The sequence below is a fragment of the Anastrepha ludens genome, chromosome 3, assembly GCF_028408465.1.
Source record: "Anastrepha ludens isolate Willacy chromosome 3, idAnaLude1.1, whole genome shotgun sequence".
Taxonomy (NCBI): Eukaryota; Metazoa; Arthropoda; class Insecta; order Diptera; family Tephritidae; genus Anastrepha; species Anastrepha ludens.
In genome coordinates this window covers 61,051,480-61,070,325 of record NC_071499.1, presented here as the reverse complement: position 1 = coordinate 61,070,325, position 18,846 = coordinate 61,051,480, and the positions used below count along the sequence as shown (strand labels likewise).

Here is an 18,846-nt window from a genome sequence, read left to right as displayed (position 1 = left end):
ATGCACATTTGTGTGTGTGCATACGAGTACAGTGGCTTTGGCTTAGCAAATGCGGTTTCGCGCAAAACTTTTTGATTGTGGTATTTGGCGTTGATGTGCTTGCCATCGGTAGATGATTGCTAAAGCTGTGGCGGTCAATAGGTGTGGCAGCTAATACCGCTGTGTATGTGTGTGTGTGTGTATGTGCAGCTTTTGGTAACTTTTATTTGCGAATTTTGTAAGCTGTAGATATGCCAGTGCTGGTGTTAGTGCTGCTGCTCTGTTGTGGTTGTGGCTTGGCTAGTTTGTGGCAGCGCTATTGCTGTGGTTTAATAACGCTAATGTCATTTCAATTAAATTGACAAAGAATGATTAAATGCTTAAGTGAATGCACGAAGGGGGAAAATGCATAATTGACTGACTGACTGACTGACTGGCTTACATTTTTTTTTAATTTGCTTTGCTGGCACACTAAAAATTTCAGCCATTTGACTAACTGACTAACGGATACTTTGATGTAAAGCTTCTGCATACCGTCTGGCTGGCTGACAGATTGACTGACTGTTTGCCGCAATGGCCGACTGCCTAACTTGTTTATTGCCCGCGTGGTAGCATTTCGATTTATTTGCTGGTGCTACTGATCGCCTCCGCGTTCGATTACTAGTGCCCACACACACTTGGGCATACCACTGCAAACACATGAGAATATATGCTTATACATGTGTATATATGTGTGTATATGTGCACTTTATTGAATTAAAAATGAATGGCATTGCAAATCGGCTACTGCAGCTGCAGTTTTAATTTAACATTTTTTGCATCAGCCATTAGAAAACATTGGAAAACATTCTTTGCTAGATGATATTTTCGATATCTGCATATTAATACATATACATACGTACGTAGGTATGCAACTACAGCACACAACTTAATTAAAATATCGAAGTTTTTTGACGGAATTGAATTTGTATATTAATAAATAACGCGTCGAGTGGCACATCATTGTTTTAATCATCGACAGATATCATTTTATGAAAATATTTGTAAATATTGGTATGTAAGTTCGTACGTGGTGTGGCTAATAAATAATTAGGCTGCCGCTAGAAGACCATTTATTTTCATATTTCATATTTATTTAGTTGTCATTAGCCTCAAAATATGTCACGCCTCTAACTCTACAGCATTCCATGAGAAACGAAAAAATGCTTAAAGTCTCCTCTAATAGCTTCTCAAAGATAGACTTAAATATTTCAATACCTTCCACGGTGTAATATTTGAATAATAAGTTGGATGATCTAACCTTGGGAAGCTGAACTTGGCTAGATACCGCTGGGCATACAATGCTGAATGAGCTGCTGCATAACTTTGATATCTTGATAAACTTACCATTTATACGCTGAAGAAAAAATAATTAAAAACAAAAAAAAAATATATAAAAAAAAAAGTGCGTGTAGCGTAGTACACATAAAGGAAGTGAAACTTTCAAGGCAAGCAAAGAATGAGGGAGAAACCCGAGCGAGAATGAGAGGAAGAGAGAGAGAGAGAGAGAGAGAGAGAGAGAGAGAGAGAGAGAGAGAGAAAATATATATCTAAATAAATTCACAACATTTGCAGAGAATACAAATAGACAAAATTGACAAAAAGCAGAGAAAGGTCGACCGGTGTAGGTAAACGACGGACACAAACCGTGGCAACAACGCGCACTACTCCGAGCGTTTATCACCCGCACAAACGCAAAGATTCCAGGACAGCAGCAACGGCACAAATTACCGCAAGGCAATACCAAAAAATTCGACGCCGGAATGGATAGCACTTTATAGTACGCACAAGCACTAGGCACCAAAAAAAAAACACTAAAAAATTGGGACCAAAAAACGCCCCAAACAGTAGGCACCAAGGAAATATAACGCCAAAAAGTAGACACCAAAAATATATTTCCTACAAGTTTGCCCCAATAAACAAGCGCCAAAAAGTCGGTACCAAAAATATATTTCCTACAAGTTTGCCCCAACAAACAAACGCCAAAGAGTAGGCATTGTTATTTCTCACTAGAAATTTGCAACCACAAGGAAAACCTCGGGAAAAACAGCCTAAAGTGTATCTAAGATATTTATAAGATATAGCTCTCTCTCTCTCCTTTTCCTCTACGTTAAGTGTTTGTTCGCTCTCGCGGAACGAAAATGCCCAAAACGTTGCATAACCTTGAAAACTTTCACTCCCTTCTCGCTCGTCCATCGACGCCTAAGAGGTTTCACTTTAAAAAGAAAACACTTTTAAAAACGAATACCATGACTATGCTGAATTATTCACAGGAACTCGAGATGCTGTATATGAAAGAGAAGGCTTCCCCATAAACACTTCGCGACTGCTGGTATTTGGGGCATGTATACTTTTTCTCTACCAGCGTCCGTCGACTTATTTTAAAGTCACACCTCGTATGTTTTTGTTTATTGTGCATCAACTGATATGCATGCATATCTGGCGAAGAAAAAACGTATGGAATATTACAAAAAAAAAATGTTTATAATATAAAAAAAAATTATATAGCTAAAGTATAAAAAATTTAAATATTACCAGTTTTATTGAAATCTAATCGAAATACTTTAAAAATGTCATTTGCATGCGCATTTTCGATTTATGCAGTTGAAATGTATTTAGCCTTTTGAATTTGAAGCACTGCTGCTGCGAATAACAAATTTTTTTTTTTTTTTAAACTGTATCAGCGAACAAATTTCTTTTGTCTGCGCGTTCGCTCTTTCATTCCGACACTTGCCACTTTCTTTATATGACAGCTCCAAAATTGCATAACCTATACAATTGTGTGCATTTACATGCATACATATTTACATATTTATCACATCCACACATTCATATGCATGCTAGCAGACCGTTATATGAACAACAAGTTCAACAACATTAAGTTTATGCAGAACTGGCTTGCATAATTGAGCCATAATAGCTGCTGAAAGGTATGGAAAAGGGAAGTGAAGCACAGATGACAGTCGTTAAAGATGTGACTTTGACATTCCCAGAATTCTAAATTTGGAATTCTGGCATTGCAGAAAGATTAAGAGCCTCATGTGGAATGCGTACGTTTACTTATGGAAATATACACCTCTGTTCACAATAATAGCAGCGCGACATATTGCAAGGTTTTGCTTATTTATATATTTTTTACTTAATTCTTTTTTATATTTTTTATAACAATATAGTCGATGCTTTGGTAAAAATCTGCTAAAAAAAATTTCGTTAAAATTTTAAACATTTTATTCTGAGTTTTTAGAAAATTTTCCGTTTACAGTTTTATGCTCATTTAATTTTGGTATAAAAAATGCAAAAAATCTGGATTCTCTCTCTTATCATAAATAAAAAAACTTTGGTGCACAGTTTTATAGCCTATATGTGAATTTGACACTTAAAGTGTCTCCATATTCGCCTTGATTTTTAGTAAATTTTTTTCCTGACGATGTTATGCATTTTCTGCCATATAGAGAATTCACGAGATTTTTTTCATATAACATAAAAAATTGTTGAAAATTAGCGCTACAGTTCACACTTGCACCTTCTTGTAATCAAATTCAATGGGCTATAAAATTAATACCCAATATTTTCAGAAGAATTCTGATTAAAGAATTTAAAATTTTGACGAAAATTCGTTTAATTTTTTAAATTTTGTACAAAATTCGAACCTTAAAGTCATTTTTTTGCGGTATAAACGACATTTGTATACAATAAGTAAAAAGTAGTCAAAACTTTTCAAAATGCCAGTCTGCTGTTATTGTGAACGCAGGTGTATGCTTATATTTGTATGTATGTGAGACATATAAAGGGTGGTTAAGTTTTAAGGGCTGGTGTTGATTTTGAATAAAATACAATTTTTTTAAGAAATTATTGTCATTTCTCCTTATTATAATAATATTGGTACGGCTCACCTCCATCCGATGGTCCAAATTTTCGATGACGCTGTGGCATAATTGAGGTTCTATGCCGTTAATGTGCCGAATTATCTCATCCTTTAGCTTCTGAATTGTTGCTGACTTATCGACGTGCATCTTTTCTTTCAAATAACCCCAAAGTAAGAAGTCCAACGGTGTCAAATCACATGATCTTGGCGGCCAATTGACATCGCCGCGACGTGAGATTATACGGCCATAAAATTTTTCACGCAAAAGAGCCATTGTTTCGTTAGCTGTTTGACAAGTGGCACCATCCTGTTGAAACCACATATCGTCCACATTCATATCTTCCAATTCGGGCCATAAAAAGTTTGTTATCCTCTCACAATAGCGAACACTATTCACAGTAACTGCCTGACCACCAGAAAAAATACGGCTCAATGATGCCGCCGGCCCATAAACCGCACCAAACAGTCACTCTTTGTGGGTGTATTGGTTTTTCGGCAATCACTCTTGGATTAGCATTCGCGCAATTCTGCTTATTGGCGAATCCACTGCGGTGAAAATGTGCCTCATCACTGAAGATGATTTTCTTCGAAAAATGGTCATTCACTGTTCCCATTTCCTGCCACCATTCTGACCATTGACTCGATTGTGTATCTTTTCATGGTTGAAATTGAATTAGTCGGAAATTGAAAAATGTCAAATGAAATACAGAAAAAAAACTTGAAGTTTAGGTGTGGTTCACATTCAACATCGGCCCATGAAATTTAACCACCCTTTATCAACGAGCTCTCGAGCATATGTATGCATGTATATACTTACATAGCAGTACTTTTAAGTAAGAACTCCAAAATGTGGTTCAACAAGTGTGTTGCACGATTATATGACAAGCGACAACAGAGCTTTCAATGTGAATTAATACGCATGTAATCACACATATCTGTCCAGTGTTTGTATGTATGCATATTAGGGCGTCTCACAAAGAAAACTGATTTTCGACCGAAATTATAAAATATATTTTATGTAAGACTTTCGTCCAGAAATTTCGGGAAAATATTGAGCTATTTACGTGAGCTACACTCATTGGATTCAGGTATTTTCCTACGTGGAAAAAAAATCGCCAAATTAGTTTTTAAAAATATTTTTTCCGAACAATCGGCTCAGATATTAAAATAATTTATGTTTATTTAAAAGTCAGCATAAAAATTGTACCAGCAGAATGAAAAAATTTTTTTTTTTAATTTTTGGAGGTACTTTCAATTCGGTTCCACTCACGAGAATCTAAATATTTTTCTGAAATATTTTGGTTGAAGTCTTCCGATTTAAAAGCAGTGCCCATTTTTTGGGATCAAAAGTAATACACCCTAATGTGTATACAAATGTAAGTGTGCTGCAGGTGTTATGAAACATAATATAAAAAAATAGTTTCTTCTACAAAGCCTCTTCGAGGCAAACAAATGAAACAATAAAACAGAGTACGCGCATAAGTATGTATGTATGCATGTACTCGTATACCAATAACAACTCAGATATAAAAAAAGTAAAACCAAACAAAAGCACTGTTAAGTAGTTTGGTTTTATTCTATTTTATTTACTTGAAGAACAAGCAACAGCTCATTTCCCTCACTCACTGACAACTGTTGACGTCGATGATGAAAACTTTTCTTTTCATGGTTTTTGTTTTATTACTTATGCAGCCGCCGTGGCTCTTGGTCTATGTCTGATGAAATGCGTCAAAACAAAAATATAAATAAATTAAATGGAAAAGTATCAAATATGTTTTTCGTTGAATGTACATTTGTATGTAGTTTCAGCTAAATACAGTGGCGGATAGCTTATTAGCAACGATGCTAAGCAAAACATGAATATTAAGATATTTGAAAGCAACCAGCCGGCGCCTACTTTTTTCTATGTAATCAAGATTTACCTTACTGCCTTCTTGATTATACTGTAAAGCACTGAAGTGGGATGCTCATGCCCAGTATAGTTTAGACTACTTCGGACTACCACTTTTTCGCTCTATGCAGCATAACCTAGTTGAGCAGCAGCTACATTCTTTTGAAGATATCAGCAATAGAGAAATTAGTGCGTAAAAGCTCGACTGTTCGAGGGCCCCCTTGAATAATGGTAACGGTTTTTGACTCCATATCACAAATGGCTCGTTAAATTTTTGAAACGTGTGTTCTCGACGGGTGGCGTCCAGGTGGAGAGATGTGTAAGTTGAGTGCGGTGGGTCTGCACGTGCTAGACATATACTGGACCTCGGCACATTATGGAAAAGTAGGAGTTTAACCTGTAAGAATATCATGAACGGAATTGAGCCAAAGATAGGCGGGCCTCACGATGCATCTGAATCTCTTCGTCGGCGACGAGTAATGGGTGGACTTCTATGATGACATTCGGGGGTCGCTAGTTTAGGAAGGCAATAAGAGGCTCCCGATGAAATTCGTTTAATATTTGTCTATAAAGTGGCTGATCTCGTCAGTGCCGTCGAAAACATGTCTCCTAACTTAGCCTGGAAGGTGATTCCTGCGATAGGACCTCAGCAGGAACTATAAGTAGAGCATTTTATTATGCTTCTTAACCAGTATCATGAATGCTTTATTGTGAAGATGTTGCAGAGGAGACATCACGAGGCATTTCGCGACTGTCCGGATGACAGTATTCTGAAAGGTCTGAAGCTTTGTCCATTGTTAGTTTTGTGGCTAGGGTCAGGAATCAGGTTGAGAAAGGCTGGCGAGATAAACGCCGACTTTGAAACACAGATCATCAATGCCATTCCCGGGCGCCACTATCGAACAATCGTCAGCACTGAACACTCATGAACCCCTTCTGATGGTTGCGAAGCTTTGAAATATAGAAGTCAAAAAGCAAGAATGAAAAGACACTACTCTGCGGCACTCCTTTATCTGTTTTATTCCCTTCTGTTTTGAGTTGTGGTCTCGAAAGATGGCAGGCAGTTGCCGACCGCAAAAGTATTTCGTGAATCACTTCGTTAGTCCCAGCAGAAGGGGCGACTGGTGGCTATCATCTAGTAGCACGGAATGGTTAACTGTATCGAAAGTATTTGATAGGTTTAACACTGCTAGGATAGTTCTCCCGCAGTGGAGATTGTGGTTAATCACACGCTTTACCTTCGTGTTTATGGCGAAACGTGTTGTGGAGGTACTGTGCACTCTAAGCGAGCTATGACGATGCGTAGCTGGGATTAGGTGTTTCGTGAAGAGTTAAAGAACCCCACAACATCGGTATTTCACGGTGTTAAATCGCACCTGCGGCCAATTGTCATTGTCGAGAAGGTCGATGGCACGATTACCGAACTTGGCGCGCAAATGATCGATTTTGGCATGGGCTGGCGTTCTACTGAATTTGAAGTTCGCTGAAGTTCATGCCTTCAATTTTTGGCCACTAAAAATCGTTACCATGCATCACTTTTTCTTAAAGCTGCCACATTGTTACCCACTGCGTGTATAAACTGTACAGGTATTCTGCCACTAAGAAAATCTACCAGAATATTTGACCTGATTTCTGATTATCACTATGATATGATAAATATTTTCTTCTATCGCTTTGGATATATGTATACATTCTGTGTGAAATCTATGGTATAAAGCCATTGCTTGACATGCAAGCTCAATTATTTCGAAGCTAGCAGAATTTTCCTAAGTTTCTGAACAGAATATTGAAGTCAATAAATCTAATTGTATAATGCCAATAATTAAAATCATTCCGCTCACTTACCTGTTGCCACCATATAAGCGTTGATTATACAAGAACGCAAGCCCGCCCTTATGAACCATTAAATTCAAATATCTTTTATTCTACTAAAATTATATTAAAGCAATTAATTCAACTTTTCAAACTGAAAAAACTTTCGAAGAGAATGCTAATTGAAGACAATTATTTCCTCTTATATTTGCAGATCAAGCAACTTCAAGCAGCAACAACAGCGAATAATACATAAGTAACCACCAACAACTCAACTCACGCCATAGTACCACTGCAGCAATATTTAATACTTTTAAATGTGTTACAAAAGCAGCAGAGTGAGGCCTTAGCGATATCGCAATACTCGTACAAAACGCTGATCGCAATCACATGCCATGATTACAAGAATAGCAGCGACGTCAAAAGTATCATTAGAAACACCTACATGTAACAGATCTAAGTCAAGAGCAACAATGCAACAACATACGAAAATAATAACAAATTCAACGAGCACATCGATACCAGCCGGTCAACTGATCACAATGCCACATACAAAAACAAATCGAACAGCAACAACAATGCGTCGTTGTTGTTTGGCCGTCTTGCAAGTTTTAGTGCTCGTTTGTGCGCTGCCACCACCACTTCAGCCGCTACTGCCGGTGGCACTTTTGCCACCGCGGTGGTCATTCGTCGTCGAAGCGTTACCGATTACCTCGAAACCCATCGAGGGCACCGCTGAAAATCTTGCCTGGCAAGCGTGGCTGATGCTGCCGCCCGAGCAGAAGCAGTTGGAGAAATCGCGCAAAGTCACGCCGAAATCGATATTTTCGCTGCCGTTTCGTGATTGCCCGCCCGGCCATCAGCTCTTCCAGTCGCGCTGTATACCAACCGTGAACATCAATCAGAGTGATTTGCTGACGCAGCAAGTGCTGGGCTTGTTTGTGGGCAATGAGGGTACAGCAGGCAGCGAAAATGCATACGAATTTGATTATGAGGACGAGGAGTATGGATTGGGATATGGTGAAGGCGAACCGGCGGTGATGTATGAGTCGGCACAGTCTTTCAACGCCGGCTCAGCTGCTGGGTCGGGGAATGCACAGCAGCCGCCTGCACGCGATGAACCGCTGAAATTTAATCTGTTTCAACAAAAGTATCCAACAAATGATTACGAAGCGGATGTTAGTAGTGGCGCGGTGGAAGGGAGTGGAGGTGCTCGACCATTAAATGAAATGCTACCAACGAATATGTCTGAAGGCGATCGCATTGGTGGAGTTGCTAGCATTGACAATTATGCAGGCACACCATTTTTCAATACCACACAGCTTCTAGATGCGGTGCAGGGTTTTTTTCAAAGGCATTCCGCGACAAGCAGCGGCATCATTAGCGCCAACACCACAACGGCTAATGCCAACACAACCGACAACAATCATCGCATTACCAATGGAAACAGCACCAACAGCCACAGAGTGAGCGATTTGCATGCGGCTAGTAGCAACATATCGGCCTTTGCAGTCGGTGACATCGATGCGATTATATTGTCGGCCGCGAGCTCAGGCATATCGGCAACAACGGTGAGAAGTAGTGGTGGTGGTGGTGTTGGTGGTAGTGCTGTTGGTGGTGACCTTGAACCGCACCGCATATCACTTTTCAAGGACGATAGTAGTGTACAGCTGGTTACAACGGTAATTGCCCATTCGAACAGCAGCAACCACACAAGCAATGAAGACGCAATGCGCGCCAATGATGGAGATTTAGTAGCAGCTGCACAACACCAACAAAACAGTTTTGCACAATTTTTACGCGCCGATGCGCTCTTGCCCTTGAGCAGTGTTGCTCCATACATTACAACAACAACAACGTCTACATCGACATTTAGAGCAGATGCTGCTGGGTATGCCACGAAAACACCGCCGCCGGCCACAAAAGATGAACGCCCACGCAGCGTGACGCAGCATAATTCGGCTGAAGCCGCAACCAATACCGATGCGCAGGAGCTGAGCTTCACGACGACTACAGAAGCTGAAGGCACCACAAGCTTTCAAATCGACGACACAACGGTGGTCGAGAAGAATGCTGAGTTCGCCAGTACGCCGGACGACACTTCCTTACTGGAAGCAATTTCGAAGCAGCAGCAATTGGAATTTCAGAAATCGAAAGTAGAACCGGTTGAAGATTTGGCGCCAATAACAGCAACTACACCTAACGAGGAAACAACAATAGCTGGCGACAGCACAACAAAAACCGAAACTACCAAAACAATTGTAAACGAAACAGATGAAACAACAACAACAACAACTACGACAACAAAACAAGCACTCGAAGTGAGCGAAAAATCGGTAGAAACAACAACACGTGCAGAAACAACAACACAACCGTTACCCAATGCAGCCGCATTGCCATCAAAAATAGTCGCAACCACTACTGCAAAAACAATTTTAACAACCACTCCAAACACGAACCGGTTGCGCAGTACTCCCGTCGCTGCCGTCGCACCAATCCAAGTGGCAGCAGGTAAACAAGTATCGGCCGCAGTCAACTCAGTTGCCCCTCAAGCAGCAAACATAATTGCCGGAGAGGAGACAGCAGCGTCAAGCACCGACATCGTGAGTGATGTGCCGAGGAGTGGCAACGGCGATTTAGTGAATGTCGTTGCTGCCAGCAGTAGCATTAACAGCGACACCAATAATGACAACAATAAGAATAACAACAATAAGGAATCGCCAATACGCAGTAAGACGGCGGAGGCAGCGGCAGCAACGAGTGAAATAAATATCCAACAAGAATTGCGAATGATTAATGAATTGGTGAAGGGCAATCGACAGTTGGCCGCGACGAAAATGCCAGCTATAAAGACAACAGCATCAACAGCAACACCAACTTCTACGCTGCCAACTGCAATTGAACCAAAATTGGATTTGAAAAAATCTGCAAATGTAGTGGAGAATGAACAGAATGTGAGGCGCGTGGAAACGGCCGGTGAGGGTGAGGTTGAGGAGCGGCGTGATGTTGATGCAGCGACAAAAACTCAGCTAGCCGCAATAACAGCTGAAGACAAAATGCTGGACAAGACGTCCGTGTCCGTGACTGGTGGCAACGAAGACGAGGTTCTACAAACAACAACAGTAGCTGGTGGAACCACAACAGCCGCACCACAAGCACAGACAGCAACTAAAATGGAAATTGGCAGTACGCCAACAGAGGCCACAACTGTGGAAAACATTAAAATTGCGGCTGCGCTTGGTAAGATCATTGAGCTTGCGACAACAACAAGTGCACAACCTTATTTCGAGACCGAGACCGAGACCGAGGCCACGGCGGCAAGCACAGAGGCAACCGGTGGGACACTTTGGTCGCGGATCATGCCTTTATTTGGCTTTGGTGCCATTCCACCGGCAGTGGAAGACGATGCCGAAGTCGAAGACGAAGCCGAAGCTGAAGCAACATCAGCAACAACCACAACAATAGCAACTACGCCAGAGGAATTTGCTGGAAGCTCTTCATTTGGTAGTATTAGTAGTAATAGTAGTGATAGTACACAAAATAGTCACAGTAGTAGTAGTGTTAGTAGTAGTAGTACTTTAAGTGATATTAGTAGCGTTAGTGAGAATGTTAATAATAACAATATAATTAGCAATAACAACAATTTTGTTAGTCATAGTCGTCGAAATAGTAAAATTATACGAATTGATCAGCTAAGTGATGATAGTGTGCCAGCAGCAACAACAAACACGCTCGAAGATACAGCAGCTACAAATATGTATACAACAACAACAGCAACAGCCGAGGCGGAACAGTCGACCTATTGGTGGTTACCAGCCAGTTGGCGTACCAATCGGGACGCGAACAAAGAACAATCGCTACTGTTCCGCCTGTGGTCAGCATTTCCCGAGAGTCAAATGAAAGCCAAAGTTAGAACATAAACCCTTAACTTTCCTCTACAAGTATATATGTATGTACGTACCACCTGTGTGACCTGTGTATAACGTGTACAAAAAAAAAAAAAAACAAAAACAAACAAAAAATAAATAAATAGAGGAAAGTTGGCAATTGAGCAAGAAATTAGTGAACAATTTTTTAGTGAATTTTTTAAAAGCTTTTTTAATACCATTTCAAGGGTAGTGAAGCGGGCAAAGCAAAAGCTGTCATTGAAAGGGGCGAGCTTTTTCCGAAGAGCACTCGTACAAATTACCTACATATACCAATAAACAAAGTTAAGTAAAGTAAAAAAATAGAAAATAAAAAACCAACAATAACAAAGATATGTATCAACAAATTAACGCTTAGTAATATAGAGACCACTGAAAAGAACAAAAATAGAACATTTTTAAATAGCTAAATAGTACACATCATAACTTGTATTGCGGAAATTTGACGAGGGCACGAATGAAGAGCGTTCGGTCGGAAGTTAGTGCAGGGAAATGTGCGCCAAAGAATATTCTTAGGAAGTAAATGGATTTCACTTTTTGTATGAGCAAAATTTCATTCAGTTTTGAAAGCTCAAACTCGACTATAGCCGCTAAAGCTTTAACATCGGGTAACTACTATCACACAAATTTTGGTTTTATATGGAGCCTGTGTGCGCGAAAGTTGGTAAAGATAGGAGTAAGTACTTGAGTATAAAATTGACAGTAGAGGACTGGAGGATCAAAAAAAAGAATACAGCTAGCAAGGCAAGCTAGAAGAGTTTAGTAAGTCTCTCTTAATGTGTGCTGCTCAATTTTCATAGCTCAAAGTTGGCAGAATATAGAGATGAACTGCTTGAGATTGTAGACATTACCAAAGGCTCGTCGCTAAATGAGTGAATGGGGTTAGAGCAGCCGACTAGAGGAGGTTGATGGGGCCGGATGATCCCTTATAGTAGCTGAACTTTTTCGCTTTAATGTGAGAAAGTATAGAGACGAAGTACTCGATTTTCAAAATGTCGGTATATGGTCGTCTCTAGATGGATAAATGGAGTTAGAGATGTAAGCAAGAAAAATTTAATGCGTCCCGCTGAACTTTTATAGTGTGTGCTGCTTTACTTCTCATGGACCAAAGTTCGCAGAATATAGAGATGAAGTGCTTGAGATTCAAAATATTACCACAGGCTTTTTGCGAAATGAGTAAATGGGGTTAGGGAGGCAGCTTAGAGAAGGTTGTTGGTCCGGTGTTGCTTCGTAGCTTAAATGAGAAACAATATAGAGACGAAATGCTTGAATTTCAAAATATTACAATAGTATGGACTCGTCTCTAGATGGGTAAATGGAGTTAGAGGGCTAGCTGGTAAAGTGTTGCATATCAAGCTGAACCCTCATGGGTAGCGTTACTGAACATTTATACGTCAAAGCTGACGGCATATTGAGATGAACCGCTTGAATTTCAAAGTATTTCTTTGGAACTCGTCTCTAGATGGGTAAATGGGGCTCGAGTGGTAAGCTGGAAAAGTTGAGTGGGGCCAGTTGAACCCTTATGGACAGCATTGCTAAACTTTTATAGTTTAAAGTTAATGGAATAGAGAGATGAAGTGTTTCAGATTCAAAATATTAGTATAAGCTCGCCACTAAATTGGCAAAGGAAGTTAGGGAAGCAGGTTAGAGGAAACTAGTGATCCCCGCTGAATCCTTAAAGATCTGTAGGGGGCATCGCTGAATTTTCATAGCTTCAAGTTGTCGAAATATAGAGATGAAGTGCTTGAGTTTCAAAACATGAGCACAGTTTGGTCGCTAAATCGTCCAAATGGAGTTAGCAAAGCAGGCTAGAGGATGCTAGTGAGTGGGTCCTGCAACGTCTACATAGCGGGCGTTAAATAAATACTTTCAGCACTAGTGAAAACCTCTAAGGCACGCGCTGTAGTCCATCTAATGGCTTATAGCTCTGAGTCATATAGTTAAACAACGCTGTGGCGGACATGAGCGGCCAAGTATGGTTACTTGTAGTTCTAAATAAAGGATTCAGGCGTACCAACTGTGCTTGACTTTGTTTTTCTTTTCTAAAAACAACTCCAGTAAGCGCTTTACGCAATGGCAATCCTAGCGTGTACCCTAATTACGCATAAAAAAAAAGTTTTATGAAAACATTTTATTAAAAAAAAGATGTTTTATTAAAAAATATTTTATGAAAAATTTTATTAAAAAATAATATTTTAGAAAAAAATTTTTTGAAAAAAAATATATTAAAAAAAAATATTAAAAAAAAATGTTTCATAAATTAATTTTTTCATAAAATATATGTATTTTTTTGAAGCAACAAAAGTTCTGTGAACTGAATTTGATAAGCCAGTACCAGGAAATTATTTTGAAAGCTACCAAAGTATGGGCGCGCATCAAATACTCGTACAAGTAAAGACGAGAGGGCGTTTGGGTGGCGCGCGGAATTCGCGCACACAAGTCGAGGTTGCCTGATAAGCTTGAACATTTTAAGAAAACAAAGTAAAAGAGTAAAAGAAGGGGAAAAATAAAAAAAAGTAATAATACAAAAAATATATGTATTGCTGCATATACGAAACGTCGCTGTATTGATGTTCACTTGAATGTATTTGTAATTTATAGTATAGGCCATTGTTGCTGTTGTTATTGTATTGTTTTTGTTGCTGCTGTTATATTAATTAATCATTTTACATTAAATACATAACTGTAATATAAGATAATTAAAAACGCATTATTTTTTTTTATTACAACTTTTTTGTTTTTGTAAGTCTAAGGGTAAAATTTGATTTCGTACGTAGTACCTAGTGTTGTAGTGTTATTGTTGTTGCTGTTGCTGCTGCTGCTGCGCATTTGCAGCTAAGGTTTCACAAGCTAGTAGTGCATAAGTACACACATACACACACACACATACATATATATACCTACCTAAATACAGACGTTTTTATAAAACTGCACGCATTTCGTATGAGGTCATTCGCCGTTTTGCATTCCCGCCACCACAAAATGATTTGGGAAAATTTCCAAATGATTTGAACATCGTAAAGCCCACTCCATTCTTTCCTTAAACATATGTACATACATACATACACGCGTATGTTTTGTCTTCCTCGTATGAGTTTTTGCACACGTTCCATTTTAAATGCCGAAAGTACGCATCAATTCGTGCGCCCAGCAACTTGGCTGTCGCGCCCAAATACTTGCGTGTATTTCCATGTTTCACACTTTATCAATAATCGAACTTGGTTTTGTTTTTTATAAAAGTTTTTTGTTTTCGTTTTTCTGCTCTGCGCGTTTTCTGTTGTACAGTGGCACAAAACGGCGAATGCCATTGCAATATTTACCAATGTGATGTAATGCAAGTATAAGCAAATTAATTTGTGTTGATCGAAGAACACATTTTTTTTATAAATTTAAATGTATCTGATTTTGATGATTCGATGTATGTAATTATTTATGCAATTTACTATGTAAGTTTGTATGTATTAGTTCTAAGCGATATACATAAATGTAAATTATTAACTACCAACTAAGTTTAATTGTGTACAACAACTTTTGCATGTGCATAAAAGCGTAATTATTGTGAAATTTTAAACAGAAAAATATTGTTAGTAACCGTCATACTTAAATTATACTACACACACACACATACATATATATTATATATAATCAATATTGTAAAAAACTATATAACACCATTTTTTGTATGTATGTTTAATATGTTAGCGTATGGCCGGAATTGAGATAAAATTTCAGATAATATATACAGATGAGTTTCAAAAAATAGGAGCGCGATAAATTGCAAAGTTTTGAACATTTTTTTTAACTTTTTTTTATAAGAAATTATAGTTAATACTGCAACAAAAACTGTATAAATTTAAGTTTCAAATCGTGTGCAAATTAAAAAAAAACAGAAAGAGGAGAAGATGAACAAGAAAAAAACAATACTGCAATCTTTGAAATTTTTTAATTATGGTTCAGATTTTTTTCAATAAAAATTTGAAGGAAAATTTGGAGTATGCAGTTTTACAGCCCATTAAATTTTGGTGAAATAAAGTGCATGTTTGAAGATGCGCAAAAATCGCGCTGATTTTTGAAATTTTTTTGCTGGCGGTTGTGTATATTTTCTCCATAAAAAAAAAAAAATAAAGCAATTATTGTATGGAAGGAAATGCAACAAACTGAATTTCTAACCACTTTAAGCTGTTACAATGTGATACCAAAATTTAATGGCCTACAGAACTGCATACCCAGATTTTTCCCGAAAATTCTTACTAAAAGGTTTCAAATTGTGAAAACAATGTTGAAAAAAAATTTGAAATTTTTTTGACAAGTTTTTTTTGTAATTTTTTTATACCTCGCACAAAGTTTGAAAGTCTCATTGATATGGTTTTTATTACAGTATAAACCATATTTTTCCAACAAAACACTATAAAAAAATTATAAAAAATATGAAAATAGTTAAAACTCTGCAATATGCCGCCCTGCTATTATTTTGAACTCAGCTGTATAATCTAAAGATATCTAAGGATATTCTAAATATTCACTCAACATTCAAATGGTGGCCTATTATCGAAACAAATTATTTTATTGCATGATACATCACAAATTGTTAAGTATTTTTGGCAAAAAAAAAAATGATTTACAAATATAGAGAACAAAAAATTACGCTATATAAGATTTTTAAAACATTTTGTAATGCAAATTCTGATTAAATGAAAAAGTAGCTACTGAGAAAAAAATTGCCTGATTAATTGAAATAGATAAAATGCGCATATCGCTTGCATTCACTGAGGATATGAAGCTTGAATTGATAGAAAGTCTCTGTAATCCTTCTCGGCAGGCAATGGCAAGCCTCTGCGTGTATTTCTGCCATGAGAGAGCTTCTCATAAAATACATATAAAATCTAACAGCTATCCACAGTTCGTTCAACATCAAGACTTACACCACAAATAGGCGGATGTGCTCGGTGAAACTCCCAAAAAGGGTGCAAGAGCCAATTATATATGTACAGTAGGCCGGATCGATTTTTGGGGAGGCAAAAAAATCGCCCATTGCTCTGTGATCTTGAGGTATTTTGGCCCTTTCTCGCATAATCGCTTTTTTCAGCGCATCCGTACTGGCATACTTTTTAGTCCTCACCTTGCTCTCCAAAATGGACCAGATGGAATAGTCCATCGGATTTGCGTCTGGCGAATTCGAAAGCCATTGTGTGGACGAAATGAAGTGTGGAACATGATTTTTTAACCATTCTTATTTCACACGAGCTTTATGAGATGGTGCCGAGTTCTGTTGGAACGTCCATTGTCTACGATCGAAATGTTTGCGTGTCTATGGCTCTAAAGCTTCTAAAACATTTTCCCGATAATAAGTTACATTCACTTTGACACCAGGCTCGATAAAAACGATTGGAGAGCGTCCATCAACGGTCACTGCGGCCCAAACCATTATTTGCGATGGGAAATCGTTCGAGTGGCCATATGTAGGCTCAAATTCTCGTATGAGCGTTCGGTCAAGTAAACCCGATCGTTTGGATGTTTATGAACTGCTCAATTGGGAAATTTTTTTATCAGAAAACACAATGTTAGGAAATTCGCCACGTTCGTGAAAGCGCAACAACTCCTTTGCTCTTTCGCACCGAACTTTTTTGTGCTGGGATGAAAGATCGTGTGCTTTTTGGAACTTGTAAGCCTTGAGCTCATTTTTCAATATGCGTCGAATGCTGTCTTGCGATATTTTCAGTTCTTTGGCAATTTTTCTTCCACTTCGACGTGGATTTCGTTCGAGTCGAGCCTTCACTTTCCGAACTATTTCTGGCGTTGTTGCGGTTTTTTTTGGGCCACCTCCATAGCGCTTTGCAATGCTACCAGTATCGTAGCGTAACGTTTTATAGTGCGATACACAAACATTTTATTCACTTTGAGGTGACTGAGCTCACGAACAATGGCTGGTTGTGATTTTCCAGCCAAATATAACGCAATCACACTATTACGTTTGAATTCCATCACACAAAAAAAAAAATCAACAAAACTGAGACGCAAATGCTTTTGATGGCTTATTAACAATATATTGAACTGTCATGAAAACAATTTTGACGTTGATGTCATGAGCTGTTTTACAGATACAAGCAGTGTGAAGTTGGTAACACTTCATATCGTTCACCCTGTAAACGAGCGCAATGTTCTTCGAGTTCTCCGTACAAACCTTTGCCATGTTTCAATGGCTTCTATGCCCACTATGGTCAGAAATAGTTATTTACTTATAGAAGTCCACCCTTACAGAACGGCTTCTGTAAAATGGACCATTTCTGTTCACCCACGTCTGGGTCTGACATGCAGCCAGCTTCGTCTTCTTAAGTCTATGTCTGGGCGGCTTCGCTTTGTTGTGCTGTGTCGAGGTCTATCTTTTTTTCTGTAATAAGTATTCAATGTATCTTTTAACTGTCGAGTTAAAGGAATACGAGTTAAGGAAATATTATGAGATTTACTCGTACTAAATTTCACTAAATAATCCGCAATACTACTAGCTCATAATTGTGCAAATAGAGCGCACATATTGAGGAAACCTTTACACCTTTACAACCATAATTGCTGACGAAAAAAATGAAAATCTAATATAATATTATAACTACTGTTAACATACAAATGTAGGCCCATTTTTTCACTGAAGTGTGCAAAGTTCTCTTTGATCTCTATTTCAGTTCATGTCCTTTTTTTAATTTTTTTGTATGGTAATTATTTTTAATAATTAATTATTTCTATTTAATTTTTATAAAAGCTACATGAAATGAATTGAATCAAATGAATTTTCAATCATAAGGCTAATGTTTCCAAATGGCATTCAAGAAAAGTGAAGCAAAGAGATTTAATTAAATACTTCTATAATTAGAACTACAAAGCGACATCAGTTCCAAACAGAAATTGTACTTTTTAGTTAACAAACCAAAATTCCGATTAATTTAAAATTCATTAGTATCGTGATCGAAAAAAAAAAATAATAATAACTACAGCTGCAATTAATATTTTCATTTTAATTAGTGAACCATGCAAAATAAAGGGCTTCGCTAACTTCCACAAAACACACAGAAAAAGTTTTAATATTTGCATGATAATTTATGTATTAAATTTCAATAGAAAAATCATTATTTTAAGTCATTCGCAGCTATTCCTACCTTCCTTTTATATGAGCGAGTATAAAATTCACAATGGAAGTCAGTAGCTGTTCACACTGTGACAAGAGGTATTGATTCCTTTAAAAAAATAAAATTTTTTGGGCGTTTGATTTTATTAAATGGAGTTTGAAAACTGCGAACGAGGAGATTTCGCGATGTATGGCATAAAGCATTTCATAGCAAAAC

The 18,846-nt window shown here is 38.0% G+C and overlaps 1 protein-coding gene across 1 annotated transcript in view; it reads left to right on the top strand.

Annotated features, from left to right (window-relative positions):
* LOC128858064 (protein folded gastrulation) overlaps positions 1 to 16,080 on the top strand; it is a 139,787-nt gene extending 123,707 nt beyond the window's left edge. Inside the window, exon 3 of the mRNA XM_054093998.1 lies at positions 7,801 to 16,080. Within this exon, the coding sequence (XP_053949973.1) occupies positions 7,982 to 11,506 (3,525 nt within the window). The 5' untranslated portion in view covers positions 7,801 to 7,981 and the 3' untranslated portion in view covers positions 11,507 to 16,080. The remainder of the gene's footprint in view (positions 1 to 7,800) is intronic.
* The last annotated feature ends 2,766 nt before the right edge of the window (positions 16,081 to 18,846 follow it).